The sequence below is a fragment of the Pocillopora damicornis genome, chromosome 3 (genome assembly GCF_964200805.1).
Source record: "Pocillopora damicornis chromosome 3, jaPocDami1.2, whole genome shotgun sequence".
Taxonomy (NCBI): domain Eukaryota; kingdom Metazoa; phylum Cnidaria; class Anthozoa; order Scleractinia; family Pocilloporidae; genus Pocillopora; species Pocillopora damicornis.
In genome coordinates this window covers 1,122,974-1,148,969 of record NC_142672.1, presented here as the reverse complement: position 1 = coordinate 1,148,969, position 25,996 = coordinate 1,122,974, and the positions used below count along the sequence as shown (strand labels likewise).

The 25,996-nt window shown below is 38.1% G+C and overlaps 3 protein-coding genes and 1 pseudogene across 4 annotated transcripts in view; 2 read left to right on the top strand and 2 right to left on the bottom strand.

Moving 5' to 3' along the window:
* LOC113674039 (uncharacterized) overlaps nt 1-25,996 on the top strand; it is a 68,682-nt gene that overhangs the window by 28,653 nt on the left and 14,033 nt on the right. The window lies entirely within an intron of this gene.
* On the bottom strand, nt 1,225-25,986 carry LOC113674038 (uncharacterized). The gene is made up of 6 exons (XM_089199690.1): nt 25,853-25,986; nt 25,522-25,751; nt 21,860-21,969; nt 21,172-21,532; nt 1,990-3,266; nt 1,225-1,664 (listed from the first exon to the last, which is right to left on the bottom strand). The coding sequence occupies exons 2-6, from the start codon at nt 25,739-25,741 to the stop codon at nt 1,470-1,472; spliced, it is 2,163 nt and encodes a 720-aa protein (XP_089055816.1). The 5' UTR covers nt 25,742-25,751; nt 25,853-25,986; the 3' UTR covers nt 1,225-1,469.
* LOC149047757 (uncharacterized) lies at nt 9,580-11,094 on the top strand. The gene has a single exon (XM_089199695.1). It carries the CDS (start codon nt 9,614-9,616, stop codon nt 11,084-11,086), a length of 1,473 nt encoding a protein of 490 aa, XP_089055821.1. The 5' UTR covers nt 9,580-9,613; the 3' UTR covers nt 11,087-11,094.
* Nucleotides 16,142-18,003, bottom strand: LOC149047756 (uncharacterized; annotated as a pseudogene).

Here is a 25,996-nt window from a genome sequence, read left to right as displayed (position 1 = left end):
AAAGGTAGTTTTGAGTTTAAAAGGTGATCAAAATCCGTCAAAGTCTCGATCGAAGGCGGCGGAGGGTCCGCAGCTCAGTCAGCTAACGTGAGAACTTAAAGCAAAGAACTTGCAGCATAATTAAAGTATAACCAGATATCAAATACATGAAAAAGTTGAGCTTCTAACTCGTTTGCTTTGATGTTGGATTATTCTCAGAGTTATAGAGTTTCATTTGTGTTATACAGAAGTTAATACAGAAATAATTTCACCGATGCTCAGAAGACGGTGTAAGTTTAGCATTTTGACCGAAAGACTCGGTTAACTCCGATTTGTCAGCCGCAAATCAAGCTTATTGCACAAAGCCGAAAGACTCGGCAATTTCTGGATTTGTCAGAGGCAAGTCTGCCACCTATAACATTCCAATTTCAAAACTCACCCAAGTCCCTACATCCTGCTTCTTCTTGATCGTGAAGAACAAACAAATCCTAAGTTAAACCACACAGCAAAAAAAAACATCCCAAGCACTTCCCAAAACTACATTTTGTACACTTGTAGTATTTTGAGATCCAAAATTACTAAAACCAAAGTACTGAGCCGCAATTCCGTAACAACATAACAGAAAAATTACACAACTGTAAACAACAAGCCCAACTCAAAAAAAAAACAATAGAAAATGGTACTGTAGGGCGGGGGCAGCTCTAGTGAGAACTATAACTAGTCTGATTAATTACATTATACTTCCAATCGTAAGGCATATAAAGTGTCCGAATATAGAAGTTAATACACCCTATGTGTGCGATCACTTTGGACTAACTTGCCCGTTTCAATGCACACAGAAAAATCAAAATATATTGAAAAAGGTTTGTCATCAGTAACATTTAAATCAGCTTCGAACAATCTAAATCTGACCTCAACGTAACAACATCAGACTGATCTTCATACTAGTATTCTCTTATTCCTCCCTTTCCAAACAAACCTGAATACAAATCGGTTGGTAAACATACATAAAAAATTGGTTAGACACCAATACTAAAACAAAAGAAAACATTCTTTCATAATCTTGAACAGACCTAAGACTAAAGCACTATGTAATAGGTCAGTCAATGGGAAATTTTAAATCTTGTCTCATGAGGAGTTGGCCTCCAAATCGCGCGAAGAACTTCGAAAACGTAGTGCAAATATCTAGAAATTTGCGCGATTTAATCTAATTCTTTGCTACACTACCGTTTACCGATTTTCTACTGATTTGAATACCTAGTTTGGTTGCCATCAATAACGTGACTTCTAAACACTTCTATATTTATAAATTCATACCAAGAGGTTTCTGCAAGCTGTGACATTATCACATCTATATCCTTACTATTGCATCTTGGAACGATTTCTCTCATGCCCCAGCGTACGAGGAAAGGGCTAGCTTGCAATGGGGAGAATTCTACTTTACAACTATATTCTAACTATTTCGTTTTTGAAGGGATCCTCACAGGATCCTAACACTGCTCCAGAGCAAGTATTACTTCGGCCATAGTAGGGCGTTTTTCAGGCCCCTTTTCCACGCACCGTTGAATGAGCTGACGGAAGGTATCATCGGAAACCCGTTTAATCTGATCAGGAAGATCTTGGGGATCCGGTTGTTCTCTGATGCACATCTCACACAGAAGGACACCAAAGCTGTACACATCCACCTGGTTAGGAAAAAACAAAACTTTCAACAAGCAATTGGAAAAAATTAAGAAATCTCTACCAGTGGTGCAATCCTCACGATAGTCAAATTCACGACACCCAAAGTACTAAACGACCCAAAGGAACCCTAGCAAACAGCGTGGAAGGTTTTCACAAAGATCATATCTATTTGGAAAAATTATCTGACTCCAGTTGCAACTTTACACGTTTCAGTGGCGGGTAAAGTAGTAAAATTGAACCTGGGAAAGGATCGTCACAGTAGAAGAATTGAAGCATGCTAATGCCCTCCCTCGACTGGACTATAGGAAAGCCACACAAAAATTTTACCTTCGGTGATTGTCTTGGAGTAAAAGCCTCTGGTGCTGAATAAATTATCGCCCCTTTATTTGCTGTCATGCAGCGTCGCATAAAGTTTGCCGCTCCATAGTCGGACAACTTAGCCCTCCAACACTCGCCTCTTCTCCAAAGCAACACGTTTCCACTGCTGATATCCCTGTGAATGATGGGGAGCGGTTTAATAAGATGGAGGTAGTTAAGACCTTTAGCGATGTCTAAAGTAAGGTTCAAAACTTCCTTGGGAGTTAATTCTCGTTCGGATAACAAACGCCTCAGGCAAGTATCGAGTAACTCAGTGACAAACAATGGACTACCATCGTCATTTGTAGCGCCGATAAACTGCAACAGATTTGGGTGGCGACAGCGCGATGCAATGTTCATTTCTCGTTCAAATAATCGACGGTTGAGATCAGAGAGAATCAGGTCATGAATTTTTTTAACAGCAACTTTGCAACCGCGAAACATTCCCTCGTTAACAATTCCCCAGGCTCCCTTGCCTAAGACTTTTCTGCCAAGAGTAACTTCCTTTCGTAATAGGATCCAGTCACGGGTGCCGCTTCGTAGGACCTCTGACATTTCTTCTTGAGTTGTAGACAGGGCTGATTGTAAATCTCTTTCAATAGATGCATGCCTGTCCTTTTCTTCTGCAAATTGAAGCTGCAGTCGTCCTACTGTTTGCTCCAAAGCGGTCCTCTGTTCACGCCCCTGTTCCACTTTAAGTCGTAGTTCTCTTATGATGAGCTCATTTGCTTCGAGCTGGAGTTGGAGAGAATGACTTGATACTTGTTCGGCTTGCAATCTTTCTTCCAGTTTGGTACAAAACTTCTGCTGCTGGCTCAATTGATTTTTTATTCCAGATGTCACTTGTTTGTTTTCTTCGAGAAGCACCTGTAATTTATTAACAGCAGCTACTTTTTCTCTAACCTCCACTTTCTTTAATTCGCACATACGAGATGTATCACGAAGTTGGTTTTCCAAGGTTCTTGCCCGTTCATTACCAGCATTCTTCACTCGGCTTAATTCTTCTTCCAGTCTTGCTCTTTTTTGTTGTTCTTCACCAAGAGCGTTCTCCAACATACTGGATAAAAGTTTTTCTTTTTGCAACTTCTGTTTTCTCACATCACGAGTACGCTTATCATCGTCAAGAGCATGTCGCATCTGTTCTGTACCACTCTGAACTTTCAATTGAGACTGGCGCAACGGTGTAATGGTTAGTTGTACATCATCAGGACTGAGAAACTGTTCTTTTTTCAATAAACTATTGGCGACTGAAAGAAAAACATCGTCGAAAAAACATCAGAGTCGCATAGCTAAATTTTAACTAGTGGTCTGATTGGCTATCGAAAAGAGGGTATTTACCGTGGAATTGCACTTGTGCACGAAAGGATATTGCTGACGTGGGTCGCGAGCAAAAATTGTTGCTATCATAAAAACAAAAATGCAAGTCTTGCTACGAAAAATACCACCTTGGAAATGAACAAATTTACAGAAAATGAATGTCTGCCAAAGAGTTTGGAAAATTTGAGGAAACCTCTCACACCCAAAAGTACGAGGAAACGCATTGGAGAAAAACAAAATGGCAGAGACGAGGGAAGAAAGCCAAACAACAGTTCTAGCCGCGGAAAACCAAATTAGCATCGCGAAAGAAAACCAAACAGGTTTGTCACCTTTTGAAGAGCCCAAAAAAAAGCGTTTTTCAAAGTGAGCCAGAGGTTCTTCCCTGTTTTGAAATGAACCAAAAATTCTTGGAGAGGCGTAAAAAACCTCTTTCGCTCGCGAAAACGAGAAAGCGAGAAAATCTTGTGAACACGGCCCAGAAAATGGCAAGCAAAAGTTCAACCGAACAAGACGAAGAAGCGACAACGGAAGAGGTGCCAGGGTCGATTGTCATATATACAGAAGAATAAATAAATACCTTTAATCGCGATGTTAAACTTTCAGTACTTTCGCTCTAATTTCTTTCAGTTTTGCCACCAAAGAGGTAAAAGGTGTAAATTATTTTCCTTCTCGAGCAAATGATTTGAAAAAAGATGTCAAAGATAAACGGCTTGTAAATTCAGTGAAATATCACTATTATCTTAAAGAAAGTGTGAAGCTTGTTTGAAAAGTTTGAAAACAAATGTAGAAACAAGCACAAGGTACAAATAAAGTTGTCGAAGATTGAAACGTGCACGACTGACCTTGCTTCCTATTCGCTAACGCAATGACAGTTCTGACAGTTGACTTTGAAATGGCTTTCCGGGGCGCGCGCTCACGATAAAAACAAATAATATTATTACTGCTTTCTTTTTTTCCTTATTTTCATTCAATTGTGCGAAAAATTCACTGCCTGACGAATGAATTCCACGTTAAATTTCACTTGAAATACAGATATTCGTGATATTTTCACAACTCTAGCTTTTTAATTAAGAGCAGTCAAACTTTGGTAATTTTGAGAAATGGAAGAAGCAGTTACGGAAAGATCTTCCCGGTTTCGACCGCCGAAAAGTTGCAAAGAGGAGGTTTCTTTGCTCGAACGTTCAAAGCCTAAAAGTACTCAGTACAAAGATAAGTGGGCTGTTGATGTTTTCCGAAAATTGGCAAGCTGCTGGCGAGAAAAAATTTCCTTTTCTTGAGCCGGAAGTGTGTTCAAAGATTATGATGTTCACCGCATGCATAGTCTTGAAGAAAGGTTTGAAGACCTGGACAGCCTTTCCCAGAACTTCTGGCTTATGTTATGGGTATCAAGGGGCATCCATGTGACCCAAATGAGGCCACACAATTGGCTAATTACCTCGTGCATTATTAATGAGTTTGAGAAGTACTTATCAAATCAACGCCCTTTTCATCAGTATCACTGTCCTCTTGTTGCAGACGTTACACGTTCGTCCAAGACATCCTTAGCACGTCTTGAATGAAGGGGGAGGGGGGTTTAAAATTTACTTGATCCCCCCATAAGGTTCTGTAATATTCTTATGATTCCCCTCTTCTTTGACAGTTAACTGGCAGTCAGTTTTCTATAGCCCCTATTTTATACTCTGTTGGTGACGACTGATTCCCACCTCCTTTCCCCATGAAAAATTTCCCTATCTTTCACACCTCAGCGATTCTTCTTTTCTCGGAAATTGTAATTTTTATCATTAATTGGTAATAAGACTTTGTGTCGTCCAATTAAGTCTTCAGTCATACTCGTGATACACTAATCGGACTCCTGCTTCGCGGTCATCCGATTTTGTTACCACTCGCATAATTACGGACCGAACTGGACTCTATTCGGTCCTGTTACTATGATACGAAAGCTGTTTAAGCTTCCTTTGCCATCACCGTTATTCCTGTTATTGCAGGAATAACGGCTTTTATAATCATTATTACTATTATTATTATAATTATCCTTATTATAATTACTGTTGTTATTTTTATAACTATTATTTTGCATGCACAGTCACGGCAAAAGTGTTGCAGGAGTCCCGCACACTTGAGAAATCATTACCATAATTTAAGGTTTGCCGGTGTGTTCCAGATCATCTCGTGGAGGTACTAATGATTATCAGAGAGTGTGACATGATCTTGGCCATAATTTGAAGAAAAGGAAGCCATACTTGTCTGAGCCACGTCGAAACCTTGATATTTTCAGGCTCTTTTTTACTGGAATTTCTTCTTTTCAGTTAATTATTTATTATCATCTACCGACCAAAAAATGATTCATTTAAAAACTTTGTGAATCTTGTTTTTTCATTCCATAGTACTTCAATTTCCATGTTCTCTTCACAGTTCCACCATTCTACCGCATCTCATTTATTTACTCACGCTTCCTTGGTATTTCCATTGGTGTTTCAGAGAGTGACAGCTCGTGTCGACTTCAGCAAGTTCAATGTATTGCTCGAGACATCGCCCAACGCACTGAAAGTCATAAAGAATGAGGCAAAACTCGAATGCAGTAGCAGCCCTAATTCTAACGAATATTTTCTCGCTGGAACGTTCGACCAAATTAACACTGCACACAATCTCCTTCGAGGTATTTTGAAAGGATCTTCTCTTCAGTTATCGATCTGACTGTTCTCCATTATATAAAAGCTCTGAATGATCACGGTTTTAAAGGGTCATCTACACAAGTCGGTATGAACGTCCGTAGCGAAGGAGGAAGTGGGGGGCGTAACTTAACCCATGTTTTGGTTTAATATGTGCCGTCGAGGATTATAAACCCTGACGCCGCGTTGGACAGAATTGCTCAAAAAGAGACCCACTTCCCGTCGGAAAATACTCTCTATATTAAAACAGTTCTTAAAAAAAGATTAGTTGGCACGAAAATTTCAATTATTTTAAACACACCCAGCGATCTTCTTGACTTATGCAATCGTGCTTTTTTCCCGAAAGTATTAAACGAAAGAGAATGATGCTTTTTAATATCTTGCGATTAGGAAATCCACTCCAATTATTTTTCTCCCCTACCCATTTCTCATAGAAAGTATCTTTGTAGTTTCCCAACGACCTGTAACCTTTCACAGTCCGAAAAAAAACAAAAAACGGAAACAGCTAAATATCGGATAGGTTCCATTCCTGGAGGACTAGTGCGAAGATTTGAAAATAATTCAAGAAAGCTTCTTCGTTGTGACCGTTCTGCTTTGAACTAGCCAATAAGAAACGTTCATCTCTAGGTACATAAAAGCAGATACTTTTTCGCTGACAAAGCAAAACAATTATATGTAAGTATGTCCAACGCTTGTTGATATGCTTTTTAAAGTTTGAGCCAACTTCTTCTCTCAGTAGTTTTGTAAACCGAAGAATTTAGCGAAATATTTTATGGCGCGTATATTTTGACAGTAGCCGTCCCCCATCGTTTATTTCACGCGGCTCTACATAGCCAAACGTTATCAGAAACTGTTCACAATTTTTAGGTTTATAGATGAACTGGAACTGAGACATTTTTAAATGCTTGTCTCAAAAAGATTGAGCCCCGTCCCCTTGGGCGTTTGAGGTAAGCGTGTGTATGAACGTGTAAACACTTAGGTACACCGGAGGAAACTGCTTCGCTTTGGAGTTTAATTCGGCTTCCCTCGTAAAGCGATTACATTTTGACGGTCGAAAGTTGCATCAATTTTCGGTCCTTTATATTTAGAAACTCACAGGTTCAACTAAATTTATTAATTTCATCAACAATATCTAAACTTGGTCAGTTTGCGCATTCTGGACACTACACTGGTTAGAAAGCTAAAGTTAGCGCGTGCCTTTAGAGTAATTCATGCGCAGAGAAGCACAGTACCGTCGTGACTGGCCTTAATCACGAACGCAAACAACGTTCTGACATTTAAAATCAAGCAGTATGCTTTGAGTTCTGTGTTCTAAACTACTTGGTCTGAGCTCCATGTTCTGAATTCTTTATCCCTAGATACCAATCTCGTGACAAAAGCATTCCTGAACCAACTATGCGACTTGAACCAACGAGACATATCGAGAACTAATGAAACTACCTAAAAGGGAGGGAAGATACAATACAAATGAGAAATTACAATGCAGTAACACAGTTTTTCGCTGACTGCACGGTCTGCCGCCGCAACCATCCTCGGCAAGTAAGGTGACACCGATAGCTGTAATTATGAAGATTGTGGCTTACTCAAATCGTCAACAACTACAGGGGTAGCGCGGTGCGAGGTGACAAATAATTCAAATTCCACTAGGTAGATTTAAACTGATTTAATGACAGATCAAAGTTATAATACAATTCCAGGAAATCTCTACCGGAACCTTTGTTGTAGATCACGTAATCGACTTCATAATAACTAAACATAAATCAAAGGGAAAATTGTAGGAAATTAGTTAAACAAGCGGCGTTTCAAAACTAACAACAGCATCCATACACATATCATTCCTTTATTGCGCCAATTTCACGTGATATTGGGTCAACGCAACGTACAAAATATGTGACAGTATCACTCTAAGTAACAAGGCAAAAAGCGAAGCGAAGGAACAAAATGGCTGAACAAAACGATGCGAACTTGACTTGTTCGCGTCTTTTGGGCGTGACTCTTTAAGGGAGGAAATTTAACTAAAACACATTTATGAAGTGAACAGAACGAAACTTCCGAAACAGGAAAATTCTATTTTTAAAATTACAGAGCAAACAGAAAGAACCAAACATCTAAAAGTCGGACACGTCAACAATTTCATTGTCGAAATCCGAAAGGAAAAAGGCAAGGAAAAGAGATGCAAAGCAATCTGAATGTGCTCTACAGATGGTAGAAATCTGTAAGCGAAACTAGTGGAAGTAGTTCGGAAACAAAATGGAGGCGAATATGAGCCTGACTCTCTAGCGTACATGTGAAAGTTACGAAGTTTCGACTGTAACGACAAAATACCAACAAACCACTGAAATTGAAAGAAACGCAAGTTCAGAACCTGCATAACAAGAGGCAACCTTGTAATGAAACACCATACAGTCTTTTGTGCACAGTTTGGTTTAACAATGTCCTGTTCTTGTGGGTGTGCCCGCAACGAAAATCACTGAATCAAGATTATAAATTCAAGTAACCAGAAAAAGCAGAATAATTATGAATTAACTAAAACTTGAAAGAGGAGAGTTTTGAGCTCATCAGTCATTAAAACTAACTCAATTATAGACTCGACTCTTTCAATTTATTCTCGTGTAAATAACACTTGTTCCAATGCTTTTTATTACTTGTATAGTATAAGAGGAATTAGGAAATATCTTTCTAGGTGGTCCACTGAGACACTTAATCACGCATTTGTTTCAGGTCGTGTAGACTATTGTAACAGGCTGCTCCATGGCCTGCCAGCCTACCAGCTTAATAAGCTACAGAGGGTCCAAAATGTTGCCGCTAGGTTAATTTTCCAGGAACCTAAATACTGCCATGTAAGACCGTTGCTGTATAATCTGCACTGTATGGCTGCCGGTTAAATTCCGAATAGACTTTAAGATGTTATTGTTGACATATAAGGCATCAATGGCTTAGCGCCTTTTTATCTCTAGAAACTTAATAGTCTTATTAGTCACTGGGAGCTGGTCACTGTGTTGGTTCCAAATAAACCCGTGAAGTGGTGAACAAACGGTTGCGGATATTTGGAAGTCATATATTTTAACTGCGGTTAAAGAAGTGAATTTGAGCTCCCAGTTGGCTTGTTAGCTCAGTTGGTAGAGCACTACACCAGTATCGCAGAGGTCATGGGTTCAAATCCCGTACAGGCCTGAATTTTTTTCAGGCCTTATTTTCATTACTTCTTAAGTAGTGTTCATTACTGCGAAGATCACTTTCAAATTCATTGTTATTATTACTATTATTAATTATAGCAGCGGGCGTATTATTTTACAAGAAGCTTTAAAGCTAAGAAAAATGTCAATCAAATTGTCTTAACAAACCTCAATTAGTAAGGGTTGTGCCTTACCCACGTCCCAGATACGTGGGTAAGGCACAAAACGAGAAAAAACGAGGAAGGACAAGAACGTCTGGCCGCTTTAATACCACTGAAGATGAGCTTGAGCTTGAGAACTCAAGCGGGTTGCGGCAAAATGTATTTATCGTTCAGAATTCCATATACAGCGAAGGATACGAGGACCCTACAGCTTAGCCGAATTGTCTTAGGTGGCGATGTACATACAAATCCAGGGCCATCAAGTAAGAGAATGCCGAAAAACCCGTGTAAGGGGTGCGAGAAAACTGTTCGGTCAAACCAAGAGGCCTTGTTGTGTGTTCATTGTAACAGTTGGTCGCACGTTAAATGTATAGGCCTAAGAAAGGCTGAATTCAAGTCGTACAAGGTTTGCCCTGAAATACAATGGACCTGCTCTCTATGCTTGCTTCCATTTAGCCAAGAAGAGTGCTTGAAAAATTGTCTACAAGAAGAATTTATTTCGATAAATAACAGTGTGGAGGAAGATGATTATGCAAATAACAATGCTGGCGAAGCTGTTTATGCAAATACATTGGACGTAATGAAACCCTGCAGAAGGGAATCCCCTGGGAGAGTAATCGTTGAGGAAAGGAAAAGGAATTCAAGTGGAGCCCTTATTGTTCATCTAAACATCAATAGTATACAAAATAAATTTGAAGAACTAAAAACATTGAACAATTCCCTTAGAGCACATATAGTAATATCTGAAACAAAAGTGGATAGTTCCTATCCCAACAGTCAATTTAACCTCCCAGGATACCACATGTATAGAAAAGACAGAAAAAAGGGTGGAGGCGGACTGTTAGCATACTTCTCTTCAGCTCTGCCTTCTAAGAAGCGGGCCCTGCCAAAGACCTACAAGACCCTCGAGGCAATTGCTGTCGAGGTGAAGATAGGAAGCAATGATTTGTTAGTTCTGTCAATCTACAGGCCCCCAAAACAGAAAAGGAAGGGAAACGAGTCCAGCCTCCAGGATCTTAAAAGTGTTGAGGAGGAGCTTAACCACATCTGTCAGTGGGCGTGTTTCCAAAAGCAGTCTGTCATCATTTTAGGTGACCTTAATCTGGACAGATTGAGATTGGATCGTGCTGAGGGGAAACTTCTGAAGGACCTGGAAGAAGTCAATAATCTACAGTGCATGATAACTGAACCCACTCGAGTTACAGCTCACTCGGAGTCACTTTTGGACGTTATTCTAACCAACAATCCTGAACTGTTCAAGAAATGTGGGGTTTATCAGCCAGAAATGAGTGACCACCATATGGTGTTTGGAGAAATGATGGAGAAAGTCCACAAACACAAGACTCGCACTACCACTTTCCGGCCGACAAAAAGTACTGATTTCGAACAGCTTAACCGGGACTTGGAGGCTGCCCCCTGGCATGTAGGAGAGATTTTTTGTAATGTGGACGATCAATATGATTATTGGAAGGGACTGTTTGAGAGCGTTGTGGATCAACACGCAACCACTAAAAAGAAACGAGTCAGGGAGAAAGATATACCCTATATGACTCCAGAATGGAAGCAAGCCATTAGAGATAAGAGAAAATTTGCAGTTCAATTTGCAAAGGATCGCTCTCTTGAAAACTTTGAGCTCAAACTGTTAAGATTGTTTATTTTAATTTTTTTAGTTCACGCACTTTGTTTTTATTTCTTTCATTCATTTATTTTTTTTGCTAAGCATTATGGTATTGCGCAAGTTTAAGTTCACGCGGCCTCAATCAAAGTTCAATTAGAAGTAATAAGTTCATTTAGGAGTAAGAAGTGCTTTAAGTTCGCCATCAAGTTCAAGTTGACTGACGCCTTTCCTTTTAGTATTTTCACTGTGTGGGTCAGATATGTGAGTGTTTTGTTTCTTTTTTATTCTAATGTAGTTACAATTGATTAATTTAGTGATTACACGATCCATTTCCAATTCAACCCTTTTGTTTTTAGTTTATTTAGCTTTATATTTAGTTGTATTTTGTAATCGTTGTCTTCAGTTTACGAGCCTTATCGAACCGTCCTCGTCGACACAATAAATTCGTTTATCACCGTCTTCAAGTTTGGTTCTTTGGTTCTCCGTAAATTACGCCCCCCACCGATTCGCGACACGTCCTGTATTCCTCGATAGTCGCTGTCGCCACACAAACGAAAATACAGGAACATTGCAACACGGGAACGTAGAAAGGCAATAAAGACCTACTGGTATAGAAAATCGAAAGAGCTGAAATCTAAGCCCAGCGAGTTTTTTTAACACATTCAGGCCATTCATGAGTACAAAGACAAAAGACACCAATGCTATATGTTTGAAATCTGAAAATGGCGAGGTCGAGAAATACCAAACTGTGGTGGCTGAACTCCTAGCAGGCCATTTTAATACGGTGGCAGCGAATATAGGAGGAAACCATATCACCAGCCTAACCGAGAATGATCATAGGAACCACAGAAGTGTCAAGGCTATTGAAAGCGGTTACAAGGGGAATAAATTTGATTTCAAAGAATTTAACAAAGAGGAAGTGCAGTGTGCTCTTAAAAATCTCAATGTAAGAAAGTCGTATGGGTGGGATGTGACCGCACCACCAAAACTCTTTAAGGGAGTGGCTGAAGGAATTGCACCATCCCTGACTAGACTTTACAATAACTGTATTGACTTAGGCGAGTGGCCATCTGAATGAAAGAAAGGCGAATGGACCCCTGTATTTAAACATCACGAGCACGTGATTTAAACATCACGAGCTGTCATCCTGTACCACAGGATGACAGCTTATAGAAAACAACATAGCTGTGAGACAACCCTGCTGATGTTGATTGAAGACTGGAGGTCTGCAGTGGACAGAAAAGAGCTGGTAACAATATTATCTGCTGACATGTTTAAAGCATTTGATTCGTTAAGCTATTCACTCACTCTAAAAAAGCTGGATGCGTACGGTTTTAATAGCAGTTCACTTGAACTGATTAGATCATTTTTTGATAGCAGGCTAAACAGAGTAAAAATAAATGGCCACACGAGTGAATGGAGAATTATGGAACGTGGTTGTCCTCAGGGATCGTCATTTGGCCTTCTCCTCTGGAACATGTTCCAAAATGATATGGCATTTCATATCCCTGACTCAAACCTTACGCTCTATGCTGATGACCACCAATTATATGTGACAGGAAAAACCTATGAAGAAGTTGAATCTACTCTAGTGACTCAGGGTCAACGAGCACTGTTATGGTATAGCGACAACTTCCTCTTGGCAAATCCAGATAAGTTTCAGTCTCTTATGATTAACCCAAGAAACATAGATGCAGATAAGAAGGGCAGCGTTCTCACCATCGCCAATGACGAGATCATGAAAACTGAACAAATCAAGCTATTAGGAGTAAATATAGACAAGAACCTTAACTTTACGCAACACATTAGCGAAATATGCACTAAAGCCAGCCAGAAAGTAGGAGTCCTCATGCGCTTCCGCAACCTAATACCATGCCAAGCTAAGCTCATACTGTATAAAACAGCTATAATGCCACATTTAACATACTGTCATTTAGTCTGGAACTTTTGTAAATCTTCAGATGGGCGAAAAATCGAACGCATCCAAGAGCGAGCTCTGCGTGCGGTCTTCAAAACAACAACAGAGACATATGAGGAACTTCTTAAGCGTGCTAAGTTACCTACGCTTCATAATAGACGCTTACAGGACATAGCAATACTAATGTATAAAGTAAAGAACGATCTAGTACCTAGCTACATATCTGAGATATTTACTCGAAAGGGTACTCGTTATAACCTTAGAAATAGTGACTTTGAAATACCACGATTTAATACTATACGCTATGGTAAACACACACTTAGGTATCACGGACCATATATCTGGTCCAAATTAGAAAATGGTATGCGTGAACTACCAAGCCTTAACATCTATAAAACTAAAATCCGTAGAGTTGACCTGGCCAGCCTAGTGGAAGACAGTGGCAACTGCTGCAATCTTTGCAGCACGTGATTTTTTAATTATCTGCATTGTACAAGTATTTTTATGTTATCTGAACATTGTTAATATTTCTAAATATTTTTAAATTTTAATGCATAGTTTATCGGCTGTATTGTTACTTATTATGATACTGTAAATAGTTTTTTTATTAATTTTGTAATAGTAGGTGTCCCCAATTAGCTCTATGAGCTAAATACGTTGACACGGTAATAAAGATTTTATTATTATTTTTTATTATTATTATTATTATTATTATTATTATTATTATTTTACGTTGCCTAACACGTGTTGGTGACTCTCTCTCTGGGAGCGAATTCTACCAGCTTCGTGCACTTATGAACATTTTGATAAAGGGTGATGAAAGCTTCGCATTCCTCAAATAATTTTTCAAAGGAGCAGTCAGTGTTGGTTCAACAGCAACTTTGTCATCGATGACAACCCTGTGTATTTTCATTTCATATTCATGATCGATTTCCTGTAATCTTTGTCGTGCGCTTTGACAAACAAACGTAAAAACTTTTCTGTTGTTTCGTACTGGTGAGGCCTCCGAGACAAGCCCGGAACACTTTTTCATACGCACACTTTACCTTCTCCCAGAAATCTCATCTTACAACTACTAAGACAAGCTCGGAACACTTTTTATATTTCTCCTCATTTATTCTTCTCTCTTATGTCATAATTTTTTCAAAAAAATCATGACATATTAACTTGTCAACCTTCAATATCCCATCATCCAAAACGAATTTCGATAAATTCAATCAGGTGATTTCAGTTTCATACCACAGGATCAGCGTCAATATTGTATCTTCTTATGAAGAAGTTGTGGTGTGCCTTGATTTTTACTTCAGTCAAATGAGTGTCTATGTAAATGAGAAAGGTATGGTTGTTTCATTTATAGATCCCAATCGCAAGCTCTCGGTTGATAATGTTGAGCTGAGCATCTGAGAGGACGAAGATGTGGCATTTCACTATACCTAAACCCGATGCTTTCCTGTTAATTGCGATCTGATCTCCTTCCTTCGTATTCACCATTCTCAATCCTGAACCGCGAAGATCCTTGTCTCTCATACGCCAAAGATCGATGAAAAGACCGAATCTTTCTCTGTTGCATTCATCGCGCGGTTCTCCTTACCAGGAAGTTCTTGACAGTAACTAACTTCGTACTCAAACTGGATGTTAATCAATTCAATAGCAAGATTTGCTGGCTCAGATCGTTTTACAACACAACCGACAGGTGATCCTTCAGAATTTTATGATCCTATGCAATCCTGTATTTGTTAAACATCAATGACCTTATTCTCCTTGTCAACACCTGAGGTCTTCTCATCTCCAGCTTTGCATCTGATCTTCGAAAGATCTTCAGATTGAATACCTTCTCTGAACATGCTCTCCCTCTCACTCTCAGTGAAGGAGAGGTCGTCATAGAACTTGAATAGATAATAGCCATCAGTGCCCTGAACGATTTCTCTTTCGAATTTAACTGTTCGTCGATCAAAACGTGTTCTTGATTCATTGTTCACAAGAAAACCGTTTGCTTCACCACTAACCTTCAAGTTGAAGATAAATGAAAGAGAGCCTGGCAAAAGTACTACATCCTCATCAAACCGTGGAACTGGGACTCTCAGGACTTCACCCAGAGAAACTCCATTAGGGTTAAATGTTACTCGATGAATTATACGGTTTGCCTTGAGGGCGTTTGACGTCTTTTTTTCAAAACTTAGTTTGGTTTTTTTCACTGGCTTCCAATTTAATAGATATTATATTCAAAATGGCAGAATTTGGAAATATTGATCGTATGCTTCACGAAGACGGAAATGCAATGCTAATTATAATTCAACTCCCGGTTCCTCAGGTGAACATTATGAACTGACGACCATGAATACGGAGGGAGAGAAAGCACAGGAAAACCACTAAAACATCTTTCATTGAAGGTGATTCACTTAAAAAATCTTGAATAGAAATAACTCATACAACACTCCAGCAAACGTATCCTGAATATGGCAAGGAAGGAAGATTACTTCCCTTCGATATTACATCAGAAGGAAGATATAAAGATAAAGTTGTTGTTATTGGTCTTGGAGGAGGTGAAACCTAATTATTCAACTCAGAAGGGCTATAAATCCAAAAATCCCAAGTGCGATAAAGAAAGTTTTAAATGAAAACAGAAGTCAATTCGAGAAAATCAAGAGATTGCTGATGATGAGAATGAAGATTCAGCAACAAGAGAACGAGCAAGAGAAAAGGTGGCTGAGGAAATACAACAGCTTGATGCAATTGAGAATGAGAGAACTTGAAGAGGGCACTTCGCTTAGAGAGAGGGTGAGGAACATCTTCAAGAAGTATGGATTCACAGTCTCAGCTGTTGTACTTGCAGTCGGAAAAATGATTGGAGTGATTGTGAGCGCATTGTCAAAAGGCCTTACGTCCGTTGTCGAAGGAGTTGGAAATGGTTTCAAGACTCTTAGAAGTAAGATCGCTGGAATTCTCCCAGGTCTCATCGGTTCAATAGTCGGTTTCATTTTCAAGACTGCTGAATACGTGATCAGCTTTCTCAGTAAAAATGCATGGATTCTGGTGATAAGAGTTGTTATGATCATGGCTGAGCGCTTTCAAAAGAACAAGCGATGAATCAAGAACGCTGATACCAGTCTTGCTGAAATCAATCCAACCTTAATGATATCATTATTTGTTTCACCAACATCATTGGTTGGTGGTGGTTTCTTCACCTGAACTTCAGTTTAAGTCTTGTTTATTGGATTTGAAGGCTGAGAGGTCGGTCTGGTAATCTTTGATGATCCCCCATCGACATGCTTAACTCCGACTGATCTCATCTCCAAATTCACTGTTTTGTTGACTCCCAGCTTCATTTCAGCAGTTGCTCTCTTTAGGCTGTTATCATAACCAACCGAACTCTGATTTTTCAGAAAAAGATTTAAGGGCATGAGCTGAGTGCCTGGTGAGACTGCAAGATCAAGCCTGACTTTAGCCTCATCAATCGCGAGCTACCTCTGAACGCTCTTCTGATAACATCCTCAACTAATACAAGGACCTCTCGTTGAGCTTCCTCGGCGCTTCCTGATGAACCTAAGATCGATGATCTAACATTGACTTAAGAACAATGAATGCAGTAAACGAATGCTTCATTCGACTGATTTAATCTCACCATCCCTGCTTGCGTCAGACCTTCTGATTTATCTGCTATGAAGTAGTTGAAATGCCTCTCAACCTTTTTGTCATCATCCTTTCTGAAGTACATCGAATGCCTTTGATGGCTTTTCCACCCTCATCACTGAACTTGTGATTACAAGATTACCAGGATATGAGAATGAAGTTGCTCACGGTCCAGCATTAGTACTTCACGAGAGATTCCCCTTTGATTCTACACCTAAAGTGTGCTGAATTTTCGTTCTTATGAATATTCCCCTAAGTTTTGCATTGAAGTATTGAGATGGGTAACAAAGATCTTGATCTCAGTCAAACGACTTATTGCATTCTCATGAAATGGAGCTGCTGGCACCCCCTTCTTTCCTCTTCGATTCAGAGTGATTTCAAGCCGAAAACCTCCAATTCCAAGTGCTTTCTTCATATCATCATCCCAATATCTTCTGCCTGATCCTGTGACGCTCGATTGAACTCCATCTGATCGACTGAAGTAAACTTCAGTTGTTGTCTGTCTTTTATCATCGAACGACACTTAATCACTGAACTTAATTACTGAAGTCGGCATTTACATATCATGCTTTGGAGTCGTTCCTGGCTTTTGTTTTAGCTTTATCTGCAGTTTTATTCCCTTCGTCTGTTCTTACCCATGTGAACATTTTTATTGTTTGATACATTACTGTCAATTGTATTGACATTCATACCAGATTCGAGAGATCACGCGGCTCGCTTCAGAGAACCATTCGGTAAATTTCAACATATCAGGCTGGTGAATTGCTCCCTTTATAACTCTTGGTACAACTTAAGTCGTTCTGGAGAAATCTCGACATTCGATTCCCAGAACGATGCAATTGTAAAGAAAATTCCTGAAGGTAATTATTCACTCAAAACCCTTGGTGTAGCACTTCAAGAAATATTGAAGAGCGAAGGAGTTAAGGTTCAATTAAATACTCCAAATGGAGGTCCGGAAATCTATACTCCAAGGAATGAGAAGATTCTTCTTTAGAGTGATCTGGCTAATCTTCTGGGAATAAAACGACAACTACAAACCATCAACTTCTTCTAAAGGTTTACTGAATTTAACAATTATGTTGTCCACTGTGATCTCTTAGGCAATGATGAAAACTTATTCAATGGAGAGCCCTCAAGCTTTCTTAGCTGCTTCGAGATAGTCAGGCAAACCTTAATAGGGTTAACTATCATTTGGAAATACCAATCCAACGGAAATATCTAAGAGGAATTATATCACGTCAAGGAAATTTGCGTGACTGATGAAGTGAATAAGATCATTGATTTCAAAGCCTTCCTTTGAGGTTTGAGTTAGAAATAGTTTTATGATTTAAAAAATGACTGATCAAAACATATCATTATTAAAACATACAATTATAGAAACTAGATCCGTTTGTCACACAACATCCACTGTGACTGGAGGAATGTCAGCTGTCTTGTCGACAAGCGGTCTGGCCCTTACTCGGAGTGGAATTGGAATGATTGCTGGAACACCCATGACTGCTTTAGCTGGCTTTTTTGGCTTTATATCAACAGCATTTATTATCGGAGCAAAAGACTCAATAAAAAAATTACAACACATAAAAAGACAATTTCAATCGCTGAGGCAAAGCACCTTTTAGTCAGCAGGTTAACTTCAAAGGCAATGAATGATATTTCAGTCTCTGATAATGAGGCCAACTCAATTTTGCGCGAGACTGACTAGTATTATTTACTGAAAACACAGCTGAGAAATAAAGCAAGAAGCTCTTCTAAGGATGACGTTGAGACTCTTAAAAAAACATAAAGAAAGAGTATCAAAAAAAAGGTCGGATCACTCGTAAACATAACGAAATAAGATTTGACAAAAGGCCAATTGGGTTTTGTTTCCTCGCGACATATGCAAATTCAACACAACTAAATACTTAATAACCGCATACGGCTAACTACTTCTGTGACATCAATGCGATCCAGATCCCCCTAACAACTTGATACTCTTGAAGTAGATAAGATATCTATTTTTAGCTGCTCTGGTTGTTGGGAAGATCTGGAATGTAATCTATTATTTTTCACGTGATAACCTATTGTACACTTACCCGCAGAAAGTGATATGCTAAACCTCAGAATCAAAGCGAAAACCAGAACCAGAACCAGAACCAGAACCAATGCAACAGCCTAATCATTCTCATTAACAGAATTTTACTGATACGGATTATGTTTTGAAACAATAAGGTGGTAATCCTCATCAGAGGGAACCGCGGCTTTCCGACTTCTACAAGCCGAGTACTTCGCAAAAGCAAGGTAAAGTCTCTTCACTTTCCAATATAGTCAAGAGATGAACTTCACATCTGGAAAGAGATGGACCAAATGGGTGAAGAGGCTTCCAGAAGTTGTTTCAGCTTCGAATAGTGAAGTGACCAGGTTGACTAGCAAGAAACCTGTTGTTGCAAGCAAAGAGAAGGGGGTTGACGCGGAGAGTTCAACGACTTATTCAAGACCAGTTTGCCTGAAGGAAACGAAACTCGACTCTTCAAAGAAAGTGAGATATCTCTATGTCTATCTCTGATGATTTGGAAGATGGTCAAAGACGAGGTACAGATCCCGTTTGTGTAGGGTGCGTGACATGTTGAGTGCGTGACTACGAGCTCATTTGAGCGTGTAACATTTGGTCTCTGAAGATCTACATCAATGGCATCGAGAGAACATTTTTGAATAAAGGAGAGCCAGCTCTCTACAATCTGAAGGATGTACCAAAGCGTGGTTTCGTTAGGGAGGAGTTCTTGATAGTTCCAAGTGGAACCGAATTACCACCTAAAGAAATTCATTGATCATAATAGTCATAAGTTAAAATGAGTTTTTCAATAGATCCAATCAATGCTGGTGAACGAGTGATAAAGATATGAACATTAAAAAGATCGTCAATCTTGCCAATCCAACTGACAACAAAGATGCAGCAAACAGTGAAGTACTTCATTATAATAACTGAAATGTTACTGCTTACGATTGATCAGGATTGACCAACCATGTAACACAAAAAAATAAAAATTTCACTTAGACCAAAAATATGAAATTCAATAAACAATGGAAGACAATTTTTCTTTTCCAATCTAAATGGGCATTGTGATCTTCCCTTTAACACTAATCCTAAAATTTTAATGTCTTTAGTGTTATCAAGTCTATAAGAGAAGTTTAAATGGAACAACAAGTTATACAAGAAACTGCTTGATTGGAAATGGAAGCCATTAGGGTTTGTTTTCTTTCTCTTAAAAAAGATAGAGATATGGTTAGTGGTAGAACAATACCAAAATCAAGACCACATGTATCAATCACTGTTGTCGGAGAAAACACAAAATTATTTGGAGTATGAAGAAAAGGAACTATTTACATCATTTCATTGATGTTAACCTTCAGCAGGATTCAATACAGAAACAAACCCAACAGAAGGAGGAAAGTGAAAAATTGTCAGCTGTCACTGGAATACAGGTAATAAAGATTCTATAATAAATTCTTCTTCTTTCTGGTGAAATGGGAAAAGGCTTCTCAACTTTAGTGTGGGAGGATTTCTTATCATTTTAAAAGTATAGTTATGTATAAGGGAACTTTTCAAAACTTGATGGACATGATTTTCATGAAGGTTTACACTCAGACTTCCATACTTTTTGCATTTACAAAGACACTCTTTTGACAGAACAACAAATATGGGCACACCTCAACCTCTTCATAAGACGATACAATATTGATGCTGATCCTGTCTCACGAAATTGAGATCACCTGATTGAATTTATCAAAATTTGTTCCAGATACTGAAGATTGAGAAGTTAATATGTAATAATTTTTTTTTTAAATGGTGACATGTCAGAGAAGAATAAATAAGGAGAAATATGAAAAGTGTTCCAAACTTGTCTCAGTAGTTGCAAAACAAGAGTTCTGAGAGAAGTTAAAGTGTAAGTATGAAAAAGTGTTCCAGACTTGTCCCAGAACACTTTTTATCCTTGGTATTTGCCTTATCTAAGAACTCTCATTTTACAACTATTAAGAATAACATGGATGTGCTCAACAGATGGGAGATATCTGTAAGCCAAACTAGCAGAGGTAGTTTAGAAACAAAACGGAGGCAAATATGGGCCTGACTCCCTTGAGTACATGTGAGTGTTATGAAGTTTTGACTGTAAGGACAAAATACCAACAAAACACTAAAATTGAAAGAAATGCAGGCTCAGAACCTGCATAACAAGAGGCAACCTTGAATGAAAGTGATCCTCGCAGTGATGTGCACTACTTAGGCAGTAGTGAAAATAAGACCTGAAAAAAATTTCAGGCCTGTACGGGATTTGAACCCATGACCTCTGCGATACTGGTGCAGCGCTCTACCAACTGAGCTAACAAGCCAACTGGGAGCTGATCATGATGATGGTTCTAAATAAACCCGTGAAGTGATAAATATATGGTTAATATATATGATATATATATGACTTTCATATATTCTTAACCATATAAGAGGCAACCTTGTAATAAAAGACCATACAGTCTCTTGTACATAGTTTGGTTCAACAATGTCCTGTTCTTGGGTGGGCATGCACAAACAAACATCATTGAATCAAGATTATAAATTCACATAACTGTGAACACTTCAAATTTAAACCTAACAATCCCATATTTGTAAAAGTATGTAGTATGTTGTATTTACCTGGCATGTGTTCCACCTGATCTTCACTTTCAAAGTTCTCACCATCCTCATCTGTTTGATCCCAGCACCAAGCCCCTGCTTCCAGTGCTGTATGATCAGCCTCATTTGATGAACCTTTTGCAACCCTCTTTTTCTTGTGTGACCCACTGGGAGGTAATGATCTAAAATCTAGGTAGTGGCTCAGCAAATTTCCGCCTAGTTTAACCTGTTGGAACTCCCCTGAAAGTAGGATGCCTTCACTTGCACTGTGGAACACAATGTTGGTCTCTTCCTTGACTTTGTTGAGAACATGTTCTATTTCTTCACAGGTGTGGTTTCTTAAAACTTTATCATCAATCCAAGCTGCTACCCGTTGAAAGATCTACAAAAGAATAACATATGTTTATAAACAGAAAAATGTAATGCGCACTTAAAATCTATCAATAGCATCTAAGAAATCATGAATTCTGATGTTTCTGACAAATTCACTTCAAGCCTAATGCTTGCACTAATTTTATTGGAGCCCTCACCAAATTCTTACCATTCAAGTGTGGGTATCCTTTGTATTTCCCTGCCCTAGAAATTATTTGCCAACAAGCCTACATCTTGAAAGTGAGGTTCAGGTTTGGCAGAGGATGAGGGTGTTGAAATTGGCTATTCTGACATATTGAGACAGGAATAAGAAGAATGGCTATTAATCTCAACTTACTTTAGGGGCATTTGCTATTTCAGTCTTCATTCTCTCAGACAACAATTCAACCTGTAGAGGTACATTATCAGGACTGAGATACTGCCTCTTTTTTACCACAGATTCAGCAACTGAAAAAAAATTAAAAGAAAAAAGTTAAAAAAAAGAGGGGGTCAATCACCTGCTAATGTCTGGTCTCTTGATCTATCCCAATGATAAGTTGGTATTCATTGTAGGCAGCTTATTTAGCTAAGTAACATAAAGAGATTATCAGCTTGCTAAAAGACTCTTAAGAATTCAAAAATAATTATGAAAAATGCAAAAAAACTCTTTGGAATAATGAGAAATCTAGGTCCAGTTATTTGGCTTCCACCCTCGGTGGATGTCATTAAAATTCCCCAGAAAAAAGCTGAATAATCATGTATTAACTAAAATTTTAAAGAGGAGAATTTTCATACTTGTTTGCTCAATATGAGCTCATCAGTCATTCCTGACTAACTCAATTATGGCAGCTGGGGTATTAGTTTACAAGAAGCTTTAAAGATAAGAAACATGTTAATCAAATTGTCTTACATGATGCATGACTACACACTTATTATAACTGGTAGTCTTTCTCAAAAATCTCTCCCTTTATGGTTATGGATAAACAAAATGTTCCAATACCTAACCACATATACATTTATGTTTAAACTGATTTTTCTATCAAATCATGGTGATCATGTGAGTTCATGGTCACAGGTCAGTCCCAACCCTAACACTAAGCAATAAGTCTGAGCAACATGATTCTCAGATATGACCGATGGTATCACAATCACATTACAATATAATTATGATGGTAAGCATAGCTAGTTCTCACTTATAAAAAATACCAGTTGTCAGATTTGACAAGAGTGGTGAGCCCTAAGGATTGCTCACAGAAAATTGGTTCTGCAGGTCTTTCTTTATGAGCCTCATGGTCAGGCAACCAAGGATGCTGATTGGCCAAACAACCTCACTAGGCAAAATGTTCATGAAAACAGTACTGAGAGATTGTAGGAAAATTTTGCCCTCCTAACTAACACAAGCCTATATTCCCAACTCAGGCCCTTACAATCTAAAACTAACTCTGAATTAGCTAACACTCTGAATAACACCTAAAGATTCATAATCACATCTCATAATTAATAAACCTGGCACTTGCTATATATCTTGTCTTATTTTGTTGTCATAACTTTTTGGAACCATACTGATATCCTCACAAAATACTAATCAAGAGGGAGACAATAAATCATGATTAAATATAAGAATATAACAATAAATCATTGATTAAATATAAGAATTTTTTCCCTCTCAAAAAGCATAGTATCTTTACTACATGCAGTGAACATAGTACAACACATAGAAATAACAAGGTAACAAGATTAATTTACAGGTTCCTTTTACCTATCACAAGGGCTTTTTCAAATTTACATGGTAATTAGCATACACATGGTTAAACTCAACTTATTTCCAGAGAAAAACATTTTTGGTTAAATAACTTTTTATACAATTATTCACGTCAGAGGTAGTGCAAAGTGTTTCCTGAAGCCAAGGTAATATGTGAAGTTGAGATCTCTGCATTTGCTGCTAAAAAATGTGTTTTAAAATTGTTTTACTCCAATATGAAATTAATCATAACTGACGCCAAACTGAACATTACATGTTGATCTGTGTGTGGATACAAACTGTCTTCCCATTATGATAAAAATTTCTAGCTCATTTGCACAGCTAGCTTACTTGTGAGAGATGCACTATATTATAAACAACAGCAGATGAAATTGATATCCAATAACATCGTCCAGCAGTATATCCATTACCCCAATTTAATATCTCAAAATTCCCTCTCAAAAAGCATAGTATCTTTACTACATGCAGTGAACATAGTACAACACATAGAAATAACAAGGTAACAAGATTAATTTACAGGTTCCTTTTACCTATCACAAGGGCTTTTTCAAATTTACATGGTAATTAGCATACACATGGTTAAACTCAACTTATTTCCAGAGAAAAACATTTTTGGTAAAGTAACTTTTTATACAATTATTCACGTCAGAGGTAGTGCAAAGTGTTTCCTGAAGCCAAGTTAATATGTGAAGTTGAGATCTCTGCATTTGCTGCTAAAAAATGTGTTTTAAAATTGTTTTACTCCAATATGAAATTAATCATAACTGACGCCAAACTGAACATTACATGTTGATCTGTGTGTGGATACAAACTGTCTTCCCATTACGATAAAAATTTCTAGCTCATTTGCACAGCTAGCTTACTTGTGAGAGATGCACTATATTATAAACAACAGCAGATGAAATTGATATCCAATAACATCGTCCAGCAGTATATCCATTACCCCAATCTATTATGTATGAAAAAGTGTGATGACATTATTATAAAAACAACAATAAAATGTTCATCAAATAATTAACAACAGCCAATGCATGATTAAAAGACCTAATCATGCATTTAAAGTGCTTGACACATTTCATATCTATCTGCTAATATGGTAATCAAAGCAAGTCAAGTTACCAGAGCTGTGATAGTCAAATTATACTGCATTACGATTTGATTAGTAAACATAGCAATCTGATGCAAACTACAATGAAATAACTCTTAGGCATGCATTGATCACAAAACTTGAAGGTATTCCCAAAACAGCCATCAATAAACAAGCAAAATGTCTCACATAAAATACAATTCAGTGACCAGTAAAGTTGAAAATCCTAGAGGAAAACATTGAAATTAAAAGGATATTGTAAAGCAGGACACTCACAAGCAAGACTAGAGAATTGAATGATAATTATTTTTTTAATATTCAGCCATGGTATCATTTCACCAATAACCATACAAATAGTGCTTTGAAATGTAATAGGATGCGTCTAATAATTGAGAAAACTTCTAAACTCTATTCATACATCGACCTAAAAAATGCGGATGGCTGTCTGTGCTTTCGGAAATGAGTAAATTCATAATTTTAATGGAATTTTCAAAACTATTCTGATAAAAAAGAGAGCTTAGCACCTTAAAAGAGTGTGTGTTGAGAGATCGAGGGCCAATTATATGCTGATCAGTATATGTGAAATTAAACGTTGTGAAGATTTAAAAAGATACATATACTGTGAAGTTTATTCCTCTAGAACTGAACATGTATACATAAAAGCTATCAATTGAACGCTTTTATGTTCAGTTGTGTGGCATGGTTCTTAAATATTTTACAATGATAATTTTTTTCAATGAATATAACGACAAATTTCTCCTTCATGAGCAAGATTGCAATCATGTTATTCATTCTTAATGAAACGATATGCCATCAACCTGCCGGAATTTTCATTTACTTCTGGATCGACCTTTCTTTGAACGGTACAACTACGGTATGGTGTAGAAGTTTACCTATTGAAGCAGATTCAATAACCTTTCATTCCGTCGAAGCAATTAACCTGATGTAAGGTCATATCATGCCCCTTAGTAAATTTAAAAATAACTTTACACTTAAGACAACGTTCAGTTTTAACTCAAATTATTTGAAAACACGATCCATAAAAGCGACATCATTTCGCGAGGCAAGTTTAACGAAAAGGCTTGCTTTCTCCGCTGAGCCTATCCTAAAGAGAATGACAAACTAAGTCACTGACGAATGAATTAAATATTACACATCGCTCTCATAATACCTGAACGATCCTCAAATATGATGAAAGCGAATCTATTTTCTGTGATTTGAATACATTCGATTTCTCCGCCACCATGTTTACGTCTCTGGAAATGTATCACCAGCTCGTTTGCTGTTGTATTCGATGGGAAGCCAGTCACATATATCCCCCTCGATGCCTTGTCTTCGTCTACGACAATATCGTCTTTTTCGAGTGAGCAATTCTTGTTCTCCATTCTCATAGCCTACAAACTTCCACGAAGGAAATCACATCAAAATTTCAGACTGCTAACATGGAACTTAATTAGTAAGCGGAAGTTGATATTAGATAAATTGATACGACCCAAAGCAACCTGTTTTTAGACGAGAAGTGCATCAAAAGGTTTATCTTTCACAAATTAGACGAGAGTGAAAAATTCCATAATCCGCATGTTTCAAAGACAAGTTTGGTTTGCTCTAAATTCGCGCAGGCTTTATGCCTCGGTTTCGTTACTCAA

Excerpts from the sequence above, each read along its gene's own strand:
- LOC149047757 (XM_089199695.1), top strand. The coding sequence starts at position 9,614 with ATGCCGAAAAACCCGTGTAAGGGGTGCGAGAAAACTGTTCGGTCAAAC.
- LOC113674038 (XM_089199690.1), bottom strand. The coding sequence starts at position 25,741 with ATGAGAATGGAGAACAAGAATTGCTCACTCGAAAAAGACGATATTGTC. Across the intron at positions 21,970-25,521 it reads CATATTTGAGGATCGTTCAG|TTGCTGAATCTGTGGTAAAA; the intron begins GTATTATGAGAG and ends ATTTTTTTTCAG. Across the intron at positions 1,665-1,989 it reads CTCCAAGACAATCACCGAAG|GTGGATGTGTACAGCTTTGG; the intron begins GTAAAATTTTTG and ends TTTCCTAACCAG.